The sequence below is a fragment of the Abrus precatorius genome, unplaced genomic scaffold, assembly GCF_003935025.1.
Source record: "Abrus precatorius isolate BTA unplaced genomic scaffold, Abrus_2018 Scaffold5, whole genome shotgun sequence".
In the NCBI taxonomy this organism is placed as follows: domain Eukaryota; kingdom Viridiplantae; phylum Streptophyta; class Magnoliopsida; order Fabales; family Fabaceae; genus Abrus; species Abrus precatorius.
This window is the reverse complement of record NW_020874395.1, coordinates 11,025,588-11,043,112: the sequence shown is the minus strand read 5'-3', so window position 1 is coordinate 11,043,112 and position 17,525 is coordinate 11,025,588. Positions and strand designations below refer to the sequence as shown.

The window sequence follows — 17,525 nt, the reverse complement described above, 5'->3', positions numbered from 1 at the left end:
TTTTCCATGCTTGATCTGCACATATCTCAATAATCAAGAGACAAAGTGGTTAGAGGGCTTCAAATTTGAAGTAAATCACTGTTATTAATATAGTTTGGAAAAATAAATCTCTCATATTTCAAATGGTGAATTTTTCAATAGTTTTTTCATGAAGAAAACATTATGTGGTGCTAGAGATATGGCTACAGGCTGCAGTTTTACTTATTTATTAACCTCATTCCCTTGAGAATTTTTTCATTGACATTTTTATATTGCATTTTAGTTCTTATTTGTTTTCTTTTCTTCATTATGCTGCTTACTGATGTTATTTCCACAGGTAATGCAGTCAAGGTCTCTATGCTTTAAAACTACAATTGGTCTTGAGTCTTTCTCTTCAAAAGTTGGGAAACAACCCTACTCTATGGAGAGCTTTTTAAATTCAATGTCCTCATCTGGTATTTGTTTAGGCATCCGAGTTCAAGATCTATATCAGTATTTTAATGTTGCGCTTAATGATTTTAAGGTTGGGCTCTTACTCAAGTATGATTCTTGCTTGATTTATACAGTTGTTATCCATCCTTTTGATTGTGGTAACTATTGGATAGCTGCTTGTTACTGCAGATCACCATGATGAATTCTGACCAGTTACAAAAGGTTTCTATTCTTGAGAAATTTAGCACGTCATTCTTATTGGCATTTTGTGTGGTCCCAGACGAGTCCATTTTGAAGCAGTTAGAGGTGATTAGCTCTTCATATATATCTATTTAAATAACTTGATCATACTTGTCTCCCACTCTGCAGTGCTGCAGTTGTATTTCTTCCTTCTCTTTTCTGCTCTAGTTCTCTGTTTGTGTGTGATTTAGTAGTGTGCTGTTTTTTTTTTTATCAAAAACAGCAAGTTATTGGGTGTTTGCTACACTACACCCCACTGTGGGCTCTGTTTTGTTGTTAAAGTGTCAAGTTTCTTTTATGCTTCAGTTATGCATTATTTTTGTTTAGTAAAAAATTTATGTTATGAGACTTTGTGATGACTTTTACGTTGTATTGACTATTAAGACTTTATGTATATTTAATTTTAGTTTTATCAAATGTTTGTCATGATATAAGCGTTATTTTTCTTCTTTATGCTATTTTTTTTTTTTTGCATGTATGTGTTTAAATATATTTTAGCATTTTAGTTGACTCTTATGAGTCGTGTTACAATCCGCCGCACCTACGACACCACTCTTCTATTCCAAACTTGAAACTTGATTTTTACCAACCTTGCTTAATACTTCTGAATTTCAGGCTTATGTACTCATAGAATCTCTTAAAGCACACTTCTCTCCTTCAATATATGGTGCATTAATAGAATTGATGACTCATCTGGGCACATTGGATGTAAGAGGTGAATCTGAAGTCTTGAACTGTCCTTATCCTCCCGCTTTTGTTTCAGTTGTGCCAACATATTCTACTTTTGGCATATCCATTGTTTCAAAACTTGATTCAGTTGATCTGGAAGTTGATCTTGAAAATAGTGGAGAAAACAGCTCAGAGCTCATGGTTTCCATGCAAGAAATTGTTGTAAGGTATGTTCAGATATCCCTCTAGTTGCCTGTTTCCATGGGGACTGTTGTTTACATTTTGACTTCAGATGTGCAATTTGAAAAACTACTCTCCATTTTATCAAGTGGTGATAATTGAACTTGTACTTTGTTCACCTAATCCATTCTGCATGGTGGGGCCGTTCTTGTACAAGTCTTTATAATGCTTATTTGTGGTATTTAAAAGAGATGAGTGCTAGGATCGTATTTTTGGGTTATGAAAAGGACCAGTGTATGGTGTTTGGATTCATCCAATCTATTCTGAAAGCAGAGTAGAACACCTAATCACATACGTGATTTAGGAATTCAACTCTAACAAGATTTTTGAGTTCCATTACAGTGCGTTCATTAGATTGGTTTGTGTATTTGCCAATTGTTCGGATGAATATGGAAACTTGTCTTATTGCTTATCATTACCCCAGCCCCCAATTCCTTATTTTGAATATTGATGTTCACTTAAACCAATTCTTCATGTTTTGTGTTACTATTTGCAGGGCCGCTTCTACAGAATTTCAGGAGTTTTTTGTCTGTGTGAAGTCTTTAATGATCTGTGCTTATAAAATGAAAGAGGAAAAAGACAGCCATATTTTGCTTTTAAGAGGGAATTCATCCTCTCCTGGTGCTGCAGTTGGGGAAGACTCTGTTCCTGGACCAAATATTGAGTTTGATCAATATTCTGATGCAGCTATATTTGCTGAGGCATGTTTTGCTATGCATTATGAATCTCCCAGAACTGAGTTAGTTGGTCATAAGTTTTTTATTTACCTAAGTAATGCTGATATCCACTTCTACCCACATATTGCTGGACTGCTTAATGGATTTTTTGATAAATTATCTGTCTATAGTAGCAGTTTTGAGAAATCCTCTACTAGTAATTCTGTTGACATTTCACAAATTTTCTCAAGTTTTGGGTTACAGAAGTTTGGCTTCTCAAATTATTTTGAATTTGGTGCCACTGATTCTGCATGCATTCCATTGGATCGTTTTCCTTTTGTAACAATTTACAATTTTGGTTTGCTTGGTAATCTGGAGAGTGCACTCATGTATGCCATTCCCGACTGGAGAAAATATTTTACCCTGAGGGATGGTAAAATCAAAAGTTCCAAAATAAATATGAGAAGAGGGTCCAAATTTTTCCAAGTCTCTCCAGCAAAATCCAAATCTGATTGTGGATTTTTTCAAGAATCTGGGATCGAGAGCACCTTAAATATTTTTTCAACTGAATTGCTTCTGAATGGAATAAGAATGCATTTTCATGACTCATCATGCATTATTGGAACAATCATGGTGCCTACATCTAAGTCTTCTCTATTAGTTTGTGAAGACAGTGTGGATATATTGTCTTCTTTTGAGGGATTGACTCTCACAACATCTTGGGGGCCTCGAAATTTTCAAGATTATCTATGGGGTCCCTCTGCAGCAAATTTATCTCCTATTGTAAATGTACGGGTCAGGAAAGGACAAAATATATCTTCAACTGCTGATTTGGAAGTAAGCATCGGTATTCAGCATGTCTATTGCATGTTACCTTCTGAATATCTGTCCATTATCATTGGTTACTTCTCATTATCTGATTGGGGTGGCACTTTGACTGATAGGTTTTCCTCTGAAGAGAAAAGTGATATTGATTTAAAAAATGAAATGAAAGTTAGTTATAAGTTTGAAATCTTGGACTCTAACCTTATTTTTCCAGTGAAATGTAATGAACATCAGTTTATAAAGATTGAAATGCCGCAGCTTTATTGTAGTTTCAATGAGAATTCTGGTTTTGATGATGTATTAAAGAACATCCCTCTTGAAGCTTCAGTTCCTATTCATAAGCTTGCCAAAAGAAATAATTGTTTAAATGTGTTTGGGCGAGACTTGTTCATATCGTTCCTTCTAAGCAAGAATGATATGCTTGGTTTAGCAACAATTGAATGGAATACAGAATTTATAACAAGTGCCCTAATTGCACCCATAAATGCTGATATTTGGGTGAGAGTTCCATGTGGAGGTGAGTCTAATTGGAAAAACACTTCATCAATATGTTTCATGACAAGCATCACCAGTTGTCAAATTATTGCTGAAGGTATTACCATTTTTTTTTTTTTCATATTCATGTACTTCACTACTTCTATATTAATATTCTTGAATCATGTAATTGTAATAATGAATTTTTCTTTTAACAAACAGATAGCTACTTTTTTGATGGATGTATGGCCATAAGAGATGTTATTGAGGAACTCTCCTCAGTTGATGATCAATCGAAGTGTTTCAAATCCGATGTTCTGCAATTTCTTCATTCAAAAAGAAGCCTAGAGGCAACCCAAACTATGACAGCCTCAACTATTATATCAACAGAAGTTAAATGTTGCACTCAGTCTTTATTGATAAGGTTCTGTCATAGAAAAGAAGATTTTGTGGAATTAATAACCAAGGGTGATTTAAGGTTTATCTGTTCTGCATCCATAATAAATGATTCTTTGGTATGGTTAGATTTGGGCTTCTCTACATTAGTGTTTTTCTCTCCACATGATTCTGTCTTAGCAAAATGCACACCGACATCCTTTTCCACATCAGTACTTGGTATCTCTTTTTCTCAATCTATTGAAGGCTGGAATGAACTCAGACTTTATCTTTCATCTCTTGATTTTTGGCTTCATTTGGCTGAGTGGACTGAGGTGGTTAATTTCCTTAATCATTTCTGTGTACACATGGAAAGAACTCCTGTGAATCCAACAAGGAATAGTTTGTATGTCTATGCTTCTAGCTCCGTAAAAAAAATAAATGTTTCCAGTGATTCTGAAAGCACCTCAGCGCCTTTTACGTCTCAAGAGATTGAGAATGATGTCTTATTAATTATAAGGTCGGAAAATGTTTGTATTTCATTTCACATCCCTGTTTGGGCTAGCGAAGAACCATGTGTGGAATTTCAGCATGCAGAAGGTCACAATGGGACACCTTTAAGTGTATCTTTGGATATGGTTGAAGAAAAAGATGCAAAATTTCTTACTGTTTCTTTGAACATGAATGATTTTGAATTAGTCTTAAGAGGCAGAGATATGCAACTGAGGTCCAATTTAGAAAAATTAAGCAGTGAAATAATGATAGTTGAGAATGGAAGGCACACATCTTGGCCACTGCTTGATGTAATTCAGGTTCAAGTGGATGCTGTACTGTGTAAGAACCATACAAACATCATTGAACTCAATGTGGAGATAATGTGTGATCATTCAAGTGTATGGATTTCGCATCCTGCTTTTCATTTATGGGGTGCTGTAAAATTTGATGTTCCCAAATCAGGAACTTCTCAATATTCAACTAGTGGTATTAATTGCAAATTCAGGATACGGAAAGTTTCTATTCTACTGACAGATGGAAAGGTATTTTGATAGTATTTTATATTCAAAGTACTTTATAGTACGTTTTGCTGACATTTAACATTTTGTTCATCAATTACTAATTTATTTTATTTTTCTGGTTTTGGGTTTATCATTCTAACATTCTTTCATACGATAAGACTCTTATGCATACCTTGTCAGGCCTTTTGGTTTCATGAGTGTGCTGTCAACGTTCCAATCTACTATCAAATCTGTTTCAGTCTTTTCTCAGAGGAGGGATTTTTTGTTGTTGATGATATATTAGTCTAGAATTCTAGTTTGCCATAACACTTCACATGGGGAATATGTTGAACCTGCGTTTCCAACATAGGTCTTTACTAGTAGGAGGAAATGACACTTGATAGCAATCAATTGAGCACTTATACCATTTCCTTAAAAGAGGTAGGAATTGAAAGGCCAGTGTCTTGCCTATGTGAGTGTAGGACTGAGTTGATACTTTAGTATATTCATCAAAGAGTAGGGGGAAATAGCAAACCTTATGACTTTCTGACAAAGTGTTTTTGATTCCTCATCTTTTTTTTTTCTTATTAATTTATTTCATGTTTTTAGTGGAGCTATAATGGACCTCAGTTTGAGATTATTGTCAGAAACATCCTGTTTCATACAATTGCAAGTGGAAAGCACATAGAATGTTCTGTCGATGGCAATCTCCAAGTAAACTACAACAACATTGAAAAGGTGTATTTAATGAAATTTCCTTTGTTTTTTCCAGCCTGATACATAGCATGGCTATTATTTTATTTCTCTTGCATTAACGAATTGCTGATGTGGTTGTTTGCTGCAAAATTCAAGGTGTCGTGGGAGCCTTTTATTGAGCCTTGGCAGTTTCTTTTGACTTTAGTCAGGGAACAGGAAACAAGTATTCTGCCGAACAGGTCCGTTTCAACAGATATCATTCTCAAATCTACAACTCAGCTGAACATTAATATTACAGAGTCTTTAGTGGAGGTATATGAATATTTGTTCTCTCTCTCTCTGTTTTTCCTTTTATAGAAACCTATTATTTGATATGACTCTCTGACATATCTTTTTTCTGTCAGCTTATGTGTCCTAAGGAAATAACTAGACTGGATTCTTTTATTTGGTGGGTGATCATTTTGATGTTCTTATAACACCGTGGTTAATACTTATCTATGATAATGGAAAACTATTTTGAAGTATTGGCTTATCCATTAGCCCTATGAATATAATAGTTCAATTGTGTTTTTGTTATTCTGCTTTAAAGTATAAAATATAATTTATTGGCACATTGTGCTTTTTATTTGTTTTCTCTTAAACTGATTTTTTTTCCTTTGAATGATTGAATAAATTGGCTAAAAGGGATAGTTGTGGTCCCTACATTATACTTCTGTTATGTGCTCAGAATAAGATTACAAGTTAACATGGGGACTTCTGTTTTTCATCTTTTATTTTGGCTTAGGTTTCAAAGGCTTTTTACTGTGTGAAATTGGATTTCAGTCTTAATTCTCTACAGTTTCTGCATTGTTTGATGGTTTTAAATATACTAGTATTTATCATTCTCTACCTTGAGTTTTGTCTGTTTATACATGAAGCTTTACCCAAATTTTATCTGTGATCTGTGTCTTTTGCAGTGTCTATCACGTGTTACTGAGATGTTCTTTGATGCCATGGGTTTAATGGGATTAGAAGATCACGAAGGCAACACACTTTCACGTTCACCTTGTGCTGAATACACGTGTGCCAGAAAATATGGTGCTCCTTATATTCTACAAAACCTAACTTCTGTGCCTCTTATATATCGTGTATATCATGGCCCTGTCAATCCTAATGAACACTCTGATTCTGATGAGAATCATGCAAAATATGTGCAGCCAGGTTCTTCAATTCCAATATACGTGAATGAAAATGATGAACAGAAGCTCTTACGTTTCAGGCCTTCTTATTCTTCTGATAGTCTAAATGATCAACGGTCAAATGGCTTTGCTCATCATTACATTACTGTGCAGCTTGAAGGAACTTCTAGATCATCTGATCCAATTTCAATGGATTTAGTGGGACTGACATGCTTTGAGGTTAATTTATCCAAGACATACAATGAAAACATCGAGGATGGTAGAATATATACAGGCCCTACTTTTGTTGTACCTGTTGTATTTGATGTTTCAGTTCTGCGCTATAGCAAGTTAATACGAATATATTCAACTGTATGTACCAATTTGTTATTTCTTCCCATCTACTCCATCCATTTTTTTCTCCTTGTAAGTTAACTTTTTGATATACAGGTTGTACTTTTAAATGCAACCACTACACCTCTTGAGCTGCGGTTTGATATTCCATTTGGTGTGTCACCAACGGTACATGTTTTCTCCTGCTCTTCCACAATTTCAATTGTTAATATTACTTGAATGATGTATCATTTTATTACTTCAGATATTAGGTCCAATACAACCTGGTCAACAGTTTCCACTTCCACTGCATTTGGCTGAAGCTGGTTGTGTCAGGTGGCGGCCAATGGGGAACTCTTACTTGTGGAGTGAAGCTCATAACCTCTCAAATCTTCTTTCAGTAAATAGTAAAGTTGGCAATTTTAAATCTTTCATGTGCTATCCCTCTCACCCAAGTAGTCGGCCATTTCGGTGTTGTCTATCGGTTAAGAATATCAGCTTAACATCATCTGGCTGGTCGAAAAATAATGTCCCTGCAGATGATTTAAAGAAGCGATATATTCATCACTTGATCCTTAGTGCTCCACTATTAATTAACAATTATCTTCCTAAGGAAATTTTGTTGATCAGCGAGAGTGGTGGGGTAGATCATACTGTGAGAGTTTCAGAGGTTTGTGATAGTTTGTTTGTTTTTCCTTTTTTTCTTTTGGTGTGTGCGCAAGTGTTACATCTGTTCACAACAGTGGTGCAATAGTCTAAAGACTTAACAACATATTTTCCCTTTTAGGTGGAAACTTCCGTGTATCATATTGATCCCTCGCATGACCTAGGACTGGAGATCAGCATTGATGGATTTAAATGTTCTAATTTAAAATTTCCTCGTTTAGAAACTTTCTGCTCATTGGCGAAGTTCAGTGAAACCAAGTTTTCATTATCTGAAACCTTGATATTTGAACCAAATAATTCAAATGGTAATCAATTTATTTGTAAAATTTTGTCTTATTGTATTGTTTTGTGGACGCATCCTGAAAAGTATTCTCTTTCTCTCACTTGTAGGCCCTCTGTATGTTACTGTGGAGAAGGTGATGGATGCATATTCTGGTAGTAGGGAACTTATCTTTTTTGTTCCCTTTATTTTTTATAACTGTATAGGTTTTCCCCTGTGTGTAACGGAAGCCACTGGTGAAACCAATGAAAGGGGTTATGTCATCCCTTCTTATTTTGACGTAAGTGAAAATGAAACATTTTCTTATAAAAAGGATGGTCTTTCTTTGCTTACCAGTCATGAATTACGTGCTGAAGTTCCTTGCAACCGAAAGGGTTATATGAAGAATCATACCATTTCCTGCAGAGAGGATAGCAGTGCAAACCCTTTTAGTTTTCTAAGGAACTCTATATTCTTTGATAATTACCATGAAAATTTGCGAAGGCATCAAAGAAGTGATTCTATATTTCAAAATTCTTCTTCAAGAAGATTGAAGAGTATTCTGAACTCAAGGATCCAGTCCACTTGGAAGGTTTCAGGTTCTGGTAATAATGAGCATGAAAAGGTTCAGCCATTCATTTATTCTCCAAGCCCTGATTCCTCTGTAAATGATGTTTTTGTAAAAGTTAGTAGATGTTTTCCTCAAGATGTTAAGGAACAATTGCCATATTCTTTGTGGTCAAATCCATTTTCTCTGCTACCACCAAGTGGTTCAAGTACTATCCTTGTTCCTCAGTTGGCTTCGAATTCTGCATTCATTCTAGCTATGACATCTAACTCAGTTGCTGAACAATATGCTGGGAGGACAAATGCAATCACGTTCCAGCCTAGGTAATATATTGGTCTTCATAGATATTGTTATTGATGAAATCTATTTCTGGACCTCCCCTTAAAGGCATAACGTTTGGATGTGGTTGGTTCCTTAACATGGCACTAAAGTCTCTTTGATGAAAATGGTTTCGAGTCTGATCATACTTTCAATTTAATTAAACTTTTGTAAAATGTAAGTGTATGGGCCTGCTTTATTCACTCTGCCATTCAAATGATGTTCATATGAGGATGTGTGCTCTAGGTTAAAGCAATTTTTTTCCTTGTCCTAAACACTTTTAGGATAACAGGTTTCTAGACAGATATATATAATTATTTATATAATTGTTTATATTGCTGTAGTTCTGTCCTTTAATTGATGTTGTCTAAATATGCAGATATGTGATCAGCAATGCATGCAGCAAGGAAATATCTTATAAGCAGAAGGGTACTGATGTCATGTTCTATTTAGGAATAGGAGAACATGCTCATCTTCACTGGACAGATACAACAAGGTATTTATTTTGGATATTTGTATTGTGTGTTTATCTTGGACAAGTGTAGTTGCCACTGATAGCAAAGAAGGTTACATTCTGGCACATTTTTTATAGCTTATAACATTTTATCTTTTCTTTATCTCATTCTTCCGCTTTGTTCATACTGTTTGTATTCTAACATGCAATGTAGGGAGCTGCTTGTTTCAATTTGTTATAATGAATCTGGATGGCAGTGGTCTGGTAGCTTTTTACCAGATCACTTGGGTGATACACAACTAAAAATGAGGAACTTTGTTTTTGGCACTTCAAACATGATACGAGTTGAAGTGCAAAATGCTGACATATCAATGGGAGGTGAAAAAATAGTTGGAAACATCAAAGGAAACTCAGGGACCAACTTGATTCTTTTGTCAGATGATGATACGGGGTATATGCCATACAGAATTGATAATTTCTCAAAGGAGGTTAGTCTCTAGTTTTTCACTTGCATTACTGCAGTATTGGAACTGCAAAATATTTGAACTGCCGCCTGATACCTAAAGAGTTACTGCTTTTATAATCAGATTTCTGATTGTTTCCCCTTTTTTGTTTCTTATGTAGAGTTTTCCCTAAATTTTCATTTGAATGCATCTATTTTAGTATGTTTAAATGCACTTTCTAATTTTTAGTTAATGAAAATTATTTGAGAAATTTTTATTTTCTCCATTCTATGTTGGTTGTGCCGTGCTGATTTAAGCAAATATTTCCATGTGTTGAGAATATTTGTATTTCCATATTTACCTTCTTTCCTTTTATATAGAAATCTAATTGATTATGTAAATAATGTAATTAGGATTCTGCTGTAATTACCTAGTCAATCCCTATAATCAAGGGATCTAGTTTTGTACAGATTTCCCTTATAAGAACCTCTGAATCACAAGCAAGAATATACAGTTTTTACCCTAATTATTTTTCTATCTCAAGTTGGTATCAGAGCTCACTTTCTGTGGGCCTGATAAAATCATCTACAGTACTGCACAGTACTGCCGACCCTAGTTGTCCCGACGTCCGGCCACCGTTTGGCCTGAGACTTCGGCACTAGCTCGAGAAGCTTCCGATCGGCTGTCCCACCGATCGCCATCATCTCCCGGTGTTCCACGCGCCGCCACGCCCGCTTACCAGAAAACCAGACTGTCGGCGCGTGAAGGCCACGCGCCGCCCTACACGACTCCATTCGTCTCGCTGCTGGTCCCGTTCAGTTCGTCGGCACACCCTCTGTCTGTTCTGGGTGTCCTTTTCCCTGTTGGTGAGCTGTGTTTAGTCTCCTCCGACTCTCACCAAGCTTAGTCATGGATTCTGACCCAACTAAGTCTTCTACCCCTGACAGCATTGAACCCTTAAACAAAAATCCAGTATCTTTTGTCTTCTCTAGAAATCCATCCATAACTTCAGAGAAACTTAATGGAAAAAATTATATGGATTGGCAAGCTGCAGTGGAAATATGGTTTTTGGGTCAAGGTCTCTCTGACCATTTGACTAAGACGACAAGTGACATTAATTCCACTGAACGAGATCAGTGGAAGAAGGCTGATTATCAGTTAGTTTCACTTCTATGGCAGTCCATTGATCCGAAGTTGTTAGTCCACTTTCGCACTTATAAGACATGTTACGATATATGGAAGAAAGCTCGTAGTGTCTATTCAAATGATGTTCAGCGTCTCTATGATGTTGTACATAATTTAGCTGCACTTAAAATGACAGATCATGATCTCCCATCATATTTGAACAGAGCACAGTCCACCATTGATGAAGTAAAATTGGTCTTGACAGGTGATGACCTTCAAAAAGTCTTAGACAAGATTGATAACATGTGCATGGTCTTCATCCTTCATGGCCTTCACAAAGATTTTGAATCTGTTCGGAACCAAATTTTGACAAATTCCAATGTACCTACAGCAGAGAATCTCATTGATCGTCTGCTGCGTGTTCCCTCTCCGGAAACTATGATAGGAAATGGTTCCCAACTAAGTTTGGAGTCTTCTGCATTCTTCTCTAATGTGATCAGCCGTGGAGGTCGAAGTCGTGGTCGAGGTGGTGGAAGAGGAGGTCTCAGTTTTGGAAATCGTCCACAGTGCTCCTATTGTAAACGTGTGGGCCACACTCAAGATAAGTGTTATTCTTTGATTGGGTTTCCCGAGAAATCAGCCAATGTGACGTATTCTCAGCCTTCCGCTGTGAAAAAGCAAATTGACCATGAAGGAGACAACCAAAATATTCTGTCAGATATGGAGTACAAGGAGTACCTCTAGCTGAAGATAGCATCACAACAATCTTCCTCTGCCACTACTCAATCTGGTAACTCTACAATTTGCTTCTCTCATTCGTCGTCTGTTGGACCCTGGATATTAGATTCTGGGGCTTCTGACCACATAGCTGGTAATCCTTCTCTTTTCTCAAAACTGTCACAACCTAAAACAGCACACCGCATCACCCTTGCTGATGGCTCAAAAGCTAATGCCATTGGCATTGGACGAACTACTCCTCTTCCTAATTTATCCTTGAATTCTGTTCTTCTTGTACCTGGTTGCCCCTTTAATTTAGTCTCAGTAAGTCAACTTACTCGCACTCATAACTGTTCTATAACATTTACTGCTGAATCTTTCTCTCTACAGGACCGGAGTACGGGACAGACGATTGGAGTAGGATTTGAATTGCATGGTCTTTATTATTTTCAGCCCACTACCTCAGTTGTCTGCACTGTTGCAGATCCCCCCCTTCTCTTGCATTGTCGCCTAGGTCATCCAGGTCTAAATAAATTGAAGCACATGGTTCCTCACCTCTCTCATTTACAGTCTATGGAGTGTGAGTCATGCCAATTAGGTAAACACATTCGAGCCTCCTTTCCAAGTGCTGTCCATGGTCAAGCAAAATCTCCATTTGATCTTGTCCATTCAGATGTGTGGGGTCCGAGTCGTGTTAATTCTATCTTAGGACATAGGTACTTTGTTATTTTTATTGATGACTACTCAAGATGTACTTGGATTTTCTTAATGAAAGAACGTTCAGAATTATTTACAATTTTTCAGAATTTTTGCAATGAAATTCAAATACAGTTTGGTCGTTCTATTCGAATCTTGCGCAGTGACAATGCCAAAGAATATTTTTCTGCACCTTTTAATCATTTTATGACTTCTCATGGCATGTTGCATCAATCCACTTGTCCACACACCCCACAACAAAATGGCATTGCAGAAAGAAAACATCGTCATATTATTGAAACTGCTCGAACTCTTTTGTTACATGCTAATGTACCTTTAAAATTTTGGGGTGATGCTGTCCTTACAGCAACCTTTTTAATAAATAGGATGCCATCCTCTGCTTTAAATAACAAAGTACCTCATTCACTTTTATTCCCTAATGACTCTCTGTTTAAGGTTCCCCCACGTGTTTTTGGTTCCACTTGTTTTGTCCATGATCTCACTCCAGGACTTGACAAATTATCTGCTCGTGCTGTTAAGTGTCTCTTTTTGGGTTACTCTCGAGTGCAGAAAGGATACAGGTGTTATTTTCCATCCAGTCATCGCTTCTATACGTCAGCCGATGTCACTTTCTTTGAAGACACACCATATTTCACCACATCAGTCTCTTCAAACTCAGTTTCTCAAGTTCTTCCCATTCCTTACTATATTCCCCTTGTCACTAATCCCTCAATCTCTGATGTGCCAGAACCTCCTAATCCCTCTTCACCTACTATTCCTCGTCCCCTGGCTACATACCAGCGTAGACCTCGCCCTGTCTCGCTAGAAGACGTATTTTTGGAAGATTCAGGCAGCCCATCTCCTACGCCAGTTGCTCTACCTACTCCGGATCCATCTGACACACCTGCTGATTTGCCAGTAGCCCTTCGCAAAGGTACACGTTCAACTTGAAATCCTCATCCCATTTATAATTTCTTGAGTTATCATCGTTTATCCTCTTCCCATTGTGCCTTCGTGTCTGCTATTTCCTCTGTTACTATTCCTAAAACAGTCCAGGAAGCACTTTCTCATCCAGGGTGGCGACAGGCTATGATTGATGAGATGCAGGCCTTAGAGTCTAACCAGACTTGGACACTTGTTCCATCTCCTCTTGGGAAATCTACTGTCGGTTGTCGTTGGGTGTTTGCCATTAAGGTGGGTCCAAATGGACAAATTGATCGGCTTAAAGCCCGATTAGTCGCTAAAGGCTATACACAAACTTTCGGCCTTGATTATGGCGACACCTTCTCACTTGTTGCAAAAATGACTTCAGTTCGCCTCTTCTTATCCATAGCTGCCACACGTTGCTGGCCTCTCTACCAACTCGATATCAAAAATGTATTTCTCCATGGTGATCTAGCAGAAGAGATTTATATGGAGCAACCTCCCGGTTTTGTTGCTCAGGGGGAGTCCCAAGGATTTGTTTGCAAGTTACGTAAGGCTCTATATGGCCTTAAACAAAGTCCTTGAGCATGGTTTGGGAGATTTAGTACAGTTCTCCAACAGTTTGGAATGACTCGTAGTGAGGCAGACCATTCTGTGTTTTATAAACATTCTTCTACTAACCAGTGCATTTATCTTGTTGTCTATGTGGATGATATTGTTATCACAGGCAATGATTATAATGGTATCATCCGGCTCAAGCAGCATTTGTTTCAACATTTTCAAACTAAGGACTTAGGTCGATTGCGATATTTCCTTGGGATTGAAGTAGCTCAATCAAAAACTGGTGTCGCCATATCTCAAAGAAAATATGCTCTTGATATTTTGAAGGAAACAGGAATGTTAGGTTGTAAGCCAGTTGATACCCCTATGGATCCAAATGTCAAACTTATGCCGGATCAGGGAGAGTTGTATTCAGATCCAAATCAATACCGAAGACTAGTTGGAAAATTGAATTATCTTACTATGACTAGGCCAGACATATCTTTTCCGGTCAGTGTTATAAGCCAATTTCTTAACTCCCCTCGTGATAGTCACTGAGATGCAGTGATTCGAATCCTGAGATACATTAAAGGTTCCCCTGGAAAAGGATTAGTCTATGAAAACAGAGACCATATTGATATTGTTGCATACACAGATGCGGATTGGGCTGGCTGTCCAAGCGATAGACGATCAACTTCAGGATATTGTGTATTGATTGGAGGCAACCTAATTGCTTGGAAGAGTAAAAAGCAGAATGTTGTTGCTAGATCAAGTGCTGAAGCTGAATATCGAGCAATGGCCAATACCTCATGTGAACTTGTATGGCTAAAACAGCTTATTGCTGAGTTAAAGTTTTGTGAGGTAGGACCTATGAGACTTATTTGTGATAACCAAGCAGCCTTACATATTGCCTCTAACCCTGTCTTTCATGAACGGACCAAGCATATAGAGATTGACTACCATTTCATTCGTCAAAAGATTCTTTCTGGTGAGATTGTTACGTCGTTTGTAAACTCTAATGATCAATTAGCTGACATGCTTACCAAAGCACTTCGAGGTCCAAGGATAACATACATTTGTAACAAGCTTGATGCATATGATATATATGCACCAGCTTGAGGGGGAGTGTTGAGAATATTTGTATTTCCATATTTACCTTCTTTCCTTTTATATAGAAATCTAATTGATTATGTAAATAATGTAATTAGGATTCTGCTGTAATTACCTAGTCAATCCCTATAATCAAGGGATCTAGTTTTGTACAGATTTCCCTTATAAGAACCTCTGAATCACAAGAAAGAATATACAGTTTTTACCCTAATTATTTTTCTATCTCAAGTCCATGAAAGATACTTCTTCGAGCAAAAAATAAAATTGTTAATTTTAGAAAAAATATGTACCAGTACATACTAAAATCAATATTGGATGATTACTTCATATTAAATGTAAAATTAATTTTAATTTATAAAACCCAATTCAAAAGTCGTTTCATTCATTTTGAAGACAAAGCACCAATTGTTCCTTGACAAATGCCAGTTTATATTGCAATGATGGACGATAATTGATAAATCGTGAATGTACTGGTTGTACATACCTTGTACAGTTACTAAAGCCATGCTTGAAAAGAATTTCAGCCTTTCAGACCATGCTTAATCTGTTGTTGATTGAAATTTAATGTGTTTTGCTTGCTAATTTCTAGAGATTGAGAATATATCAGCAGAGGTGTGAAATGTTTGATACAGTCATTCACTCCTACGCATCTTACCTTTACACCTGGGATGAACCCTGCTATCCTCATCGTCTTATTGTGGAGGTAAAACTTTTTTCTATTAGCGAAATGGAAACTTCAAATTACACGACCTAAAACTGGTTACCATAATTGAAGGTACCTGGAGAGCGAGTTTTGGGATCATATGCCCTTGATGATGTTAAAGAATACATGCCTGTCTACTTGCCACCAACCTCTGAGGTATAACATTTTAAATTTTCCTAATTAAAAAGTTGTGTTCATGTTATGCTTGTTTCTTACATCTTCGCTTGTTACAAAATCTTTGGTGATGGTCTCTCTTAATTTCTAAACAATGAGTGTATGTTGAATATCTCATTATATATTAGAATTATTTAAAGTATCCAACAATATTTAAATTTTATTCTAGAATGTTTTAGGGTATCTTAGAGAATATCTCTTAGTACTAGTTTCTCTATTTCCTTTTAGAATATCTCATGATTTGTTTCCATTATTAAATTTGGATTAGTAGTATAGAAGGTATTATATTATGTTATCATCAGATTACATCCTATTGGAGTACATCATGGTACTGGAGTAAAATATTATTCAGTGTCTCTTCCTTCCCTATTCTCTCCCTCTATACCTAAAATATGTACAATTCAACACAATGTCGATACCCTTTGTCTCTATTCTCCGTGGGACATCTCTGTGCACTCATCTTTGCCAGAGATGATATCATCTCTTTGCAAGGCATGGGACTTGAGTCACACTCAATTTTATTCATAATAAAATAATAGTATGACCAATTGAATAACTAAAAATAATAGTATGACCAATTTGAATAACTAAAAATAATAGTATGGCAGATGGCAGGTTATCATAAAATAATAGTAGATTAATTGTATGTACCAAATTGAATAATGGAAACAAATCATGATATTCCAAGGTTCTTATCAGAAGTGAAGTACTGCCATCTTCTCAATAGAACAGATCAGTAAGACCACATCTTCTCTCTAATATAGTCTTATCAGTAACCACCCATTGTCATCGCTTACTGCTTTCTGGCCATGTGCTTTTGCGGTCATTTTAACCACATTGCATAGACGTTCTGGCCAGCCATGTTATACTATCACCCCTAACAACTTCAAAATATTATTCATTGAGTATTTCTTGAGCATTATACAACAATTTTAAAATAACAGTCATCCTGCTATATTGATTTTTGGGTCAGTTGGTAGCGTTGGTATCTGTGATTAATGACTATGGTTGATACGTGTGTAATAATGATGTATTACAAAAAAGCACCCACCAAACTGTGTTGATACATGATTCAAATACTAGACTCAATCCTAACAAGAAAACAAATTATTATTAGGAAATATGGAGACTATTTATCATAGATCAAGTTAGACCCTCTAAATCTATTAGAATCCATGAGCAGTGAATAGAGAAGAAAAAAACAGTTGAGAGAAAGTAGAAACTTTGATTTTGTGAAAATAAACTCGAGTACAATTCAGATCAAAGACTTCTTCTATTTATAGAAAAATACACAAAGGAAAAGACCAACTGTTGGACCTAATTCAGTTACACAACTATCATTTAACAGAATAACAATAACAGATTTGTACTACACACATGCACTAAAATTCCCTCATATAACCCTAGGGTGAACTGTTCAACTTCTTAAACACCCTGAGTTACTGGACATCTGGTGCGTGAAATTTATAGGATTAGACATATGCACGGGTGGACCAACAAGACTGGACATCTGTGGGCAGCCCAACATTTAACCTAGATAGACTCTTATATCATGTTAAGAAACTGGGGCCTAATTCACTTTCAAAAGTTAGTTCATATGAGGACGACTACCTAGTGTTATCAAATAGCGGTTATTGCCCTATTATAACATTTTTGCGGAGCGGAATTTGGGCTTGCCGCTATGAAAAAGCTATTGCTTTGCGGTTTTGCCATTTCCGAAATCGCGGATGCTATTCATGTAGCGGAAAGCGTGAATA

General features: G+C 36.5%; 1 protein-coding gene across 1 annotated transcript in view; it reads left to right on the top strand.

Moving 5' to 3' along the window:
• The window catches only part of LOC113866515, a 59,485-nt gene that overhangs the window by 29,346 nt on the left and 12,614 nt on the right, over positions 1-17,525 (top strand). Inside the window, exons 21-37 of the mRNA XM_027501339.1 lie at positions 317-502; positions 601-717; positions 1,267-1,547; positions 2,057-3,633; positions 3,738-4,927; positions 5,495-5,623; positions 5,738-5,893; positions 6,538-7,110; positions 7,189-7,260; positions 7,337-7,741; positions 7,859-8,042; positions 8,128-8,448; positions 8,596-8,887; positions 9,286-9,378; positions 9,551-9,824; positions 15,481-15,594; positions 15,667-15,750. Coding sequence (XP_027357140.1) covers positions 317-502; positions 601-717; positions 1,267-1,547; positions 2,057-3,633; positions 3,738-4,927; positions 5,495-5,623; positions 5,738-5,893; positions 6,538-7,110; positions 7,189-7,260; positions 7,337-7,741; positions 7,859-8,042; positions 8,128-8,448; positions 8,596-8,887; positions 9,286-9,378; positions 9,551-9,824; positions 15,481-15,594; positions 15,667-15,750 — 6,048 coding nt within the window. The remainder of the gene's footprint in view (positions 1-316; positions 503-600; positions 718-1,266; positions 1,548-2,056; positions 3,634-3,737; positions 4,928-5,494; positions 5,624-5,737; positions 5,894-6,537; positions 7,111-7,188; positions 7,261-7,336; positions 7,742-7,858; positions 8,043-8,127; positions 8,449-8,595; positions 8,888-9,285; positions 9,379-9,550; positions 9,825-15,480; positions 15,595-15,666; positions 15,751-17,525) is intronic.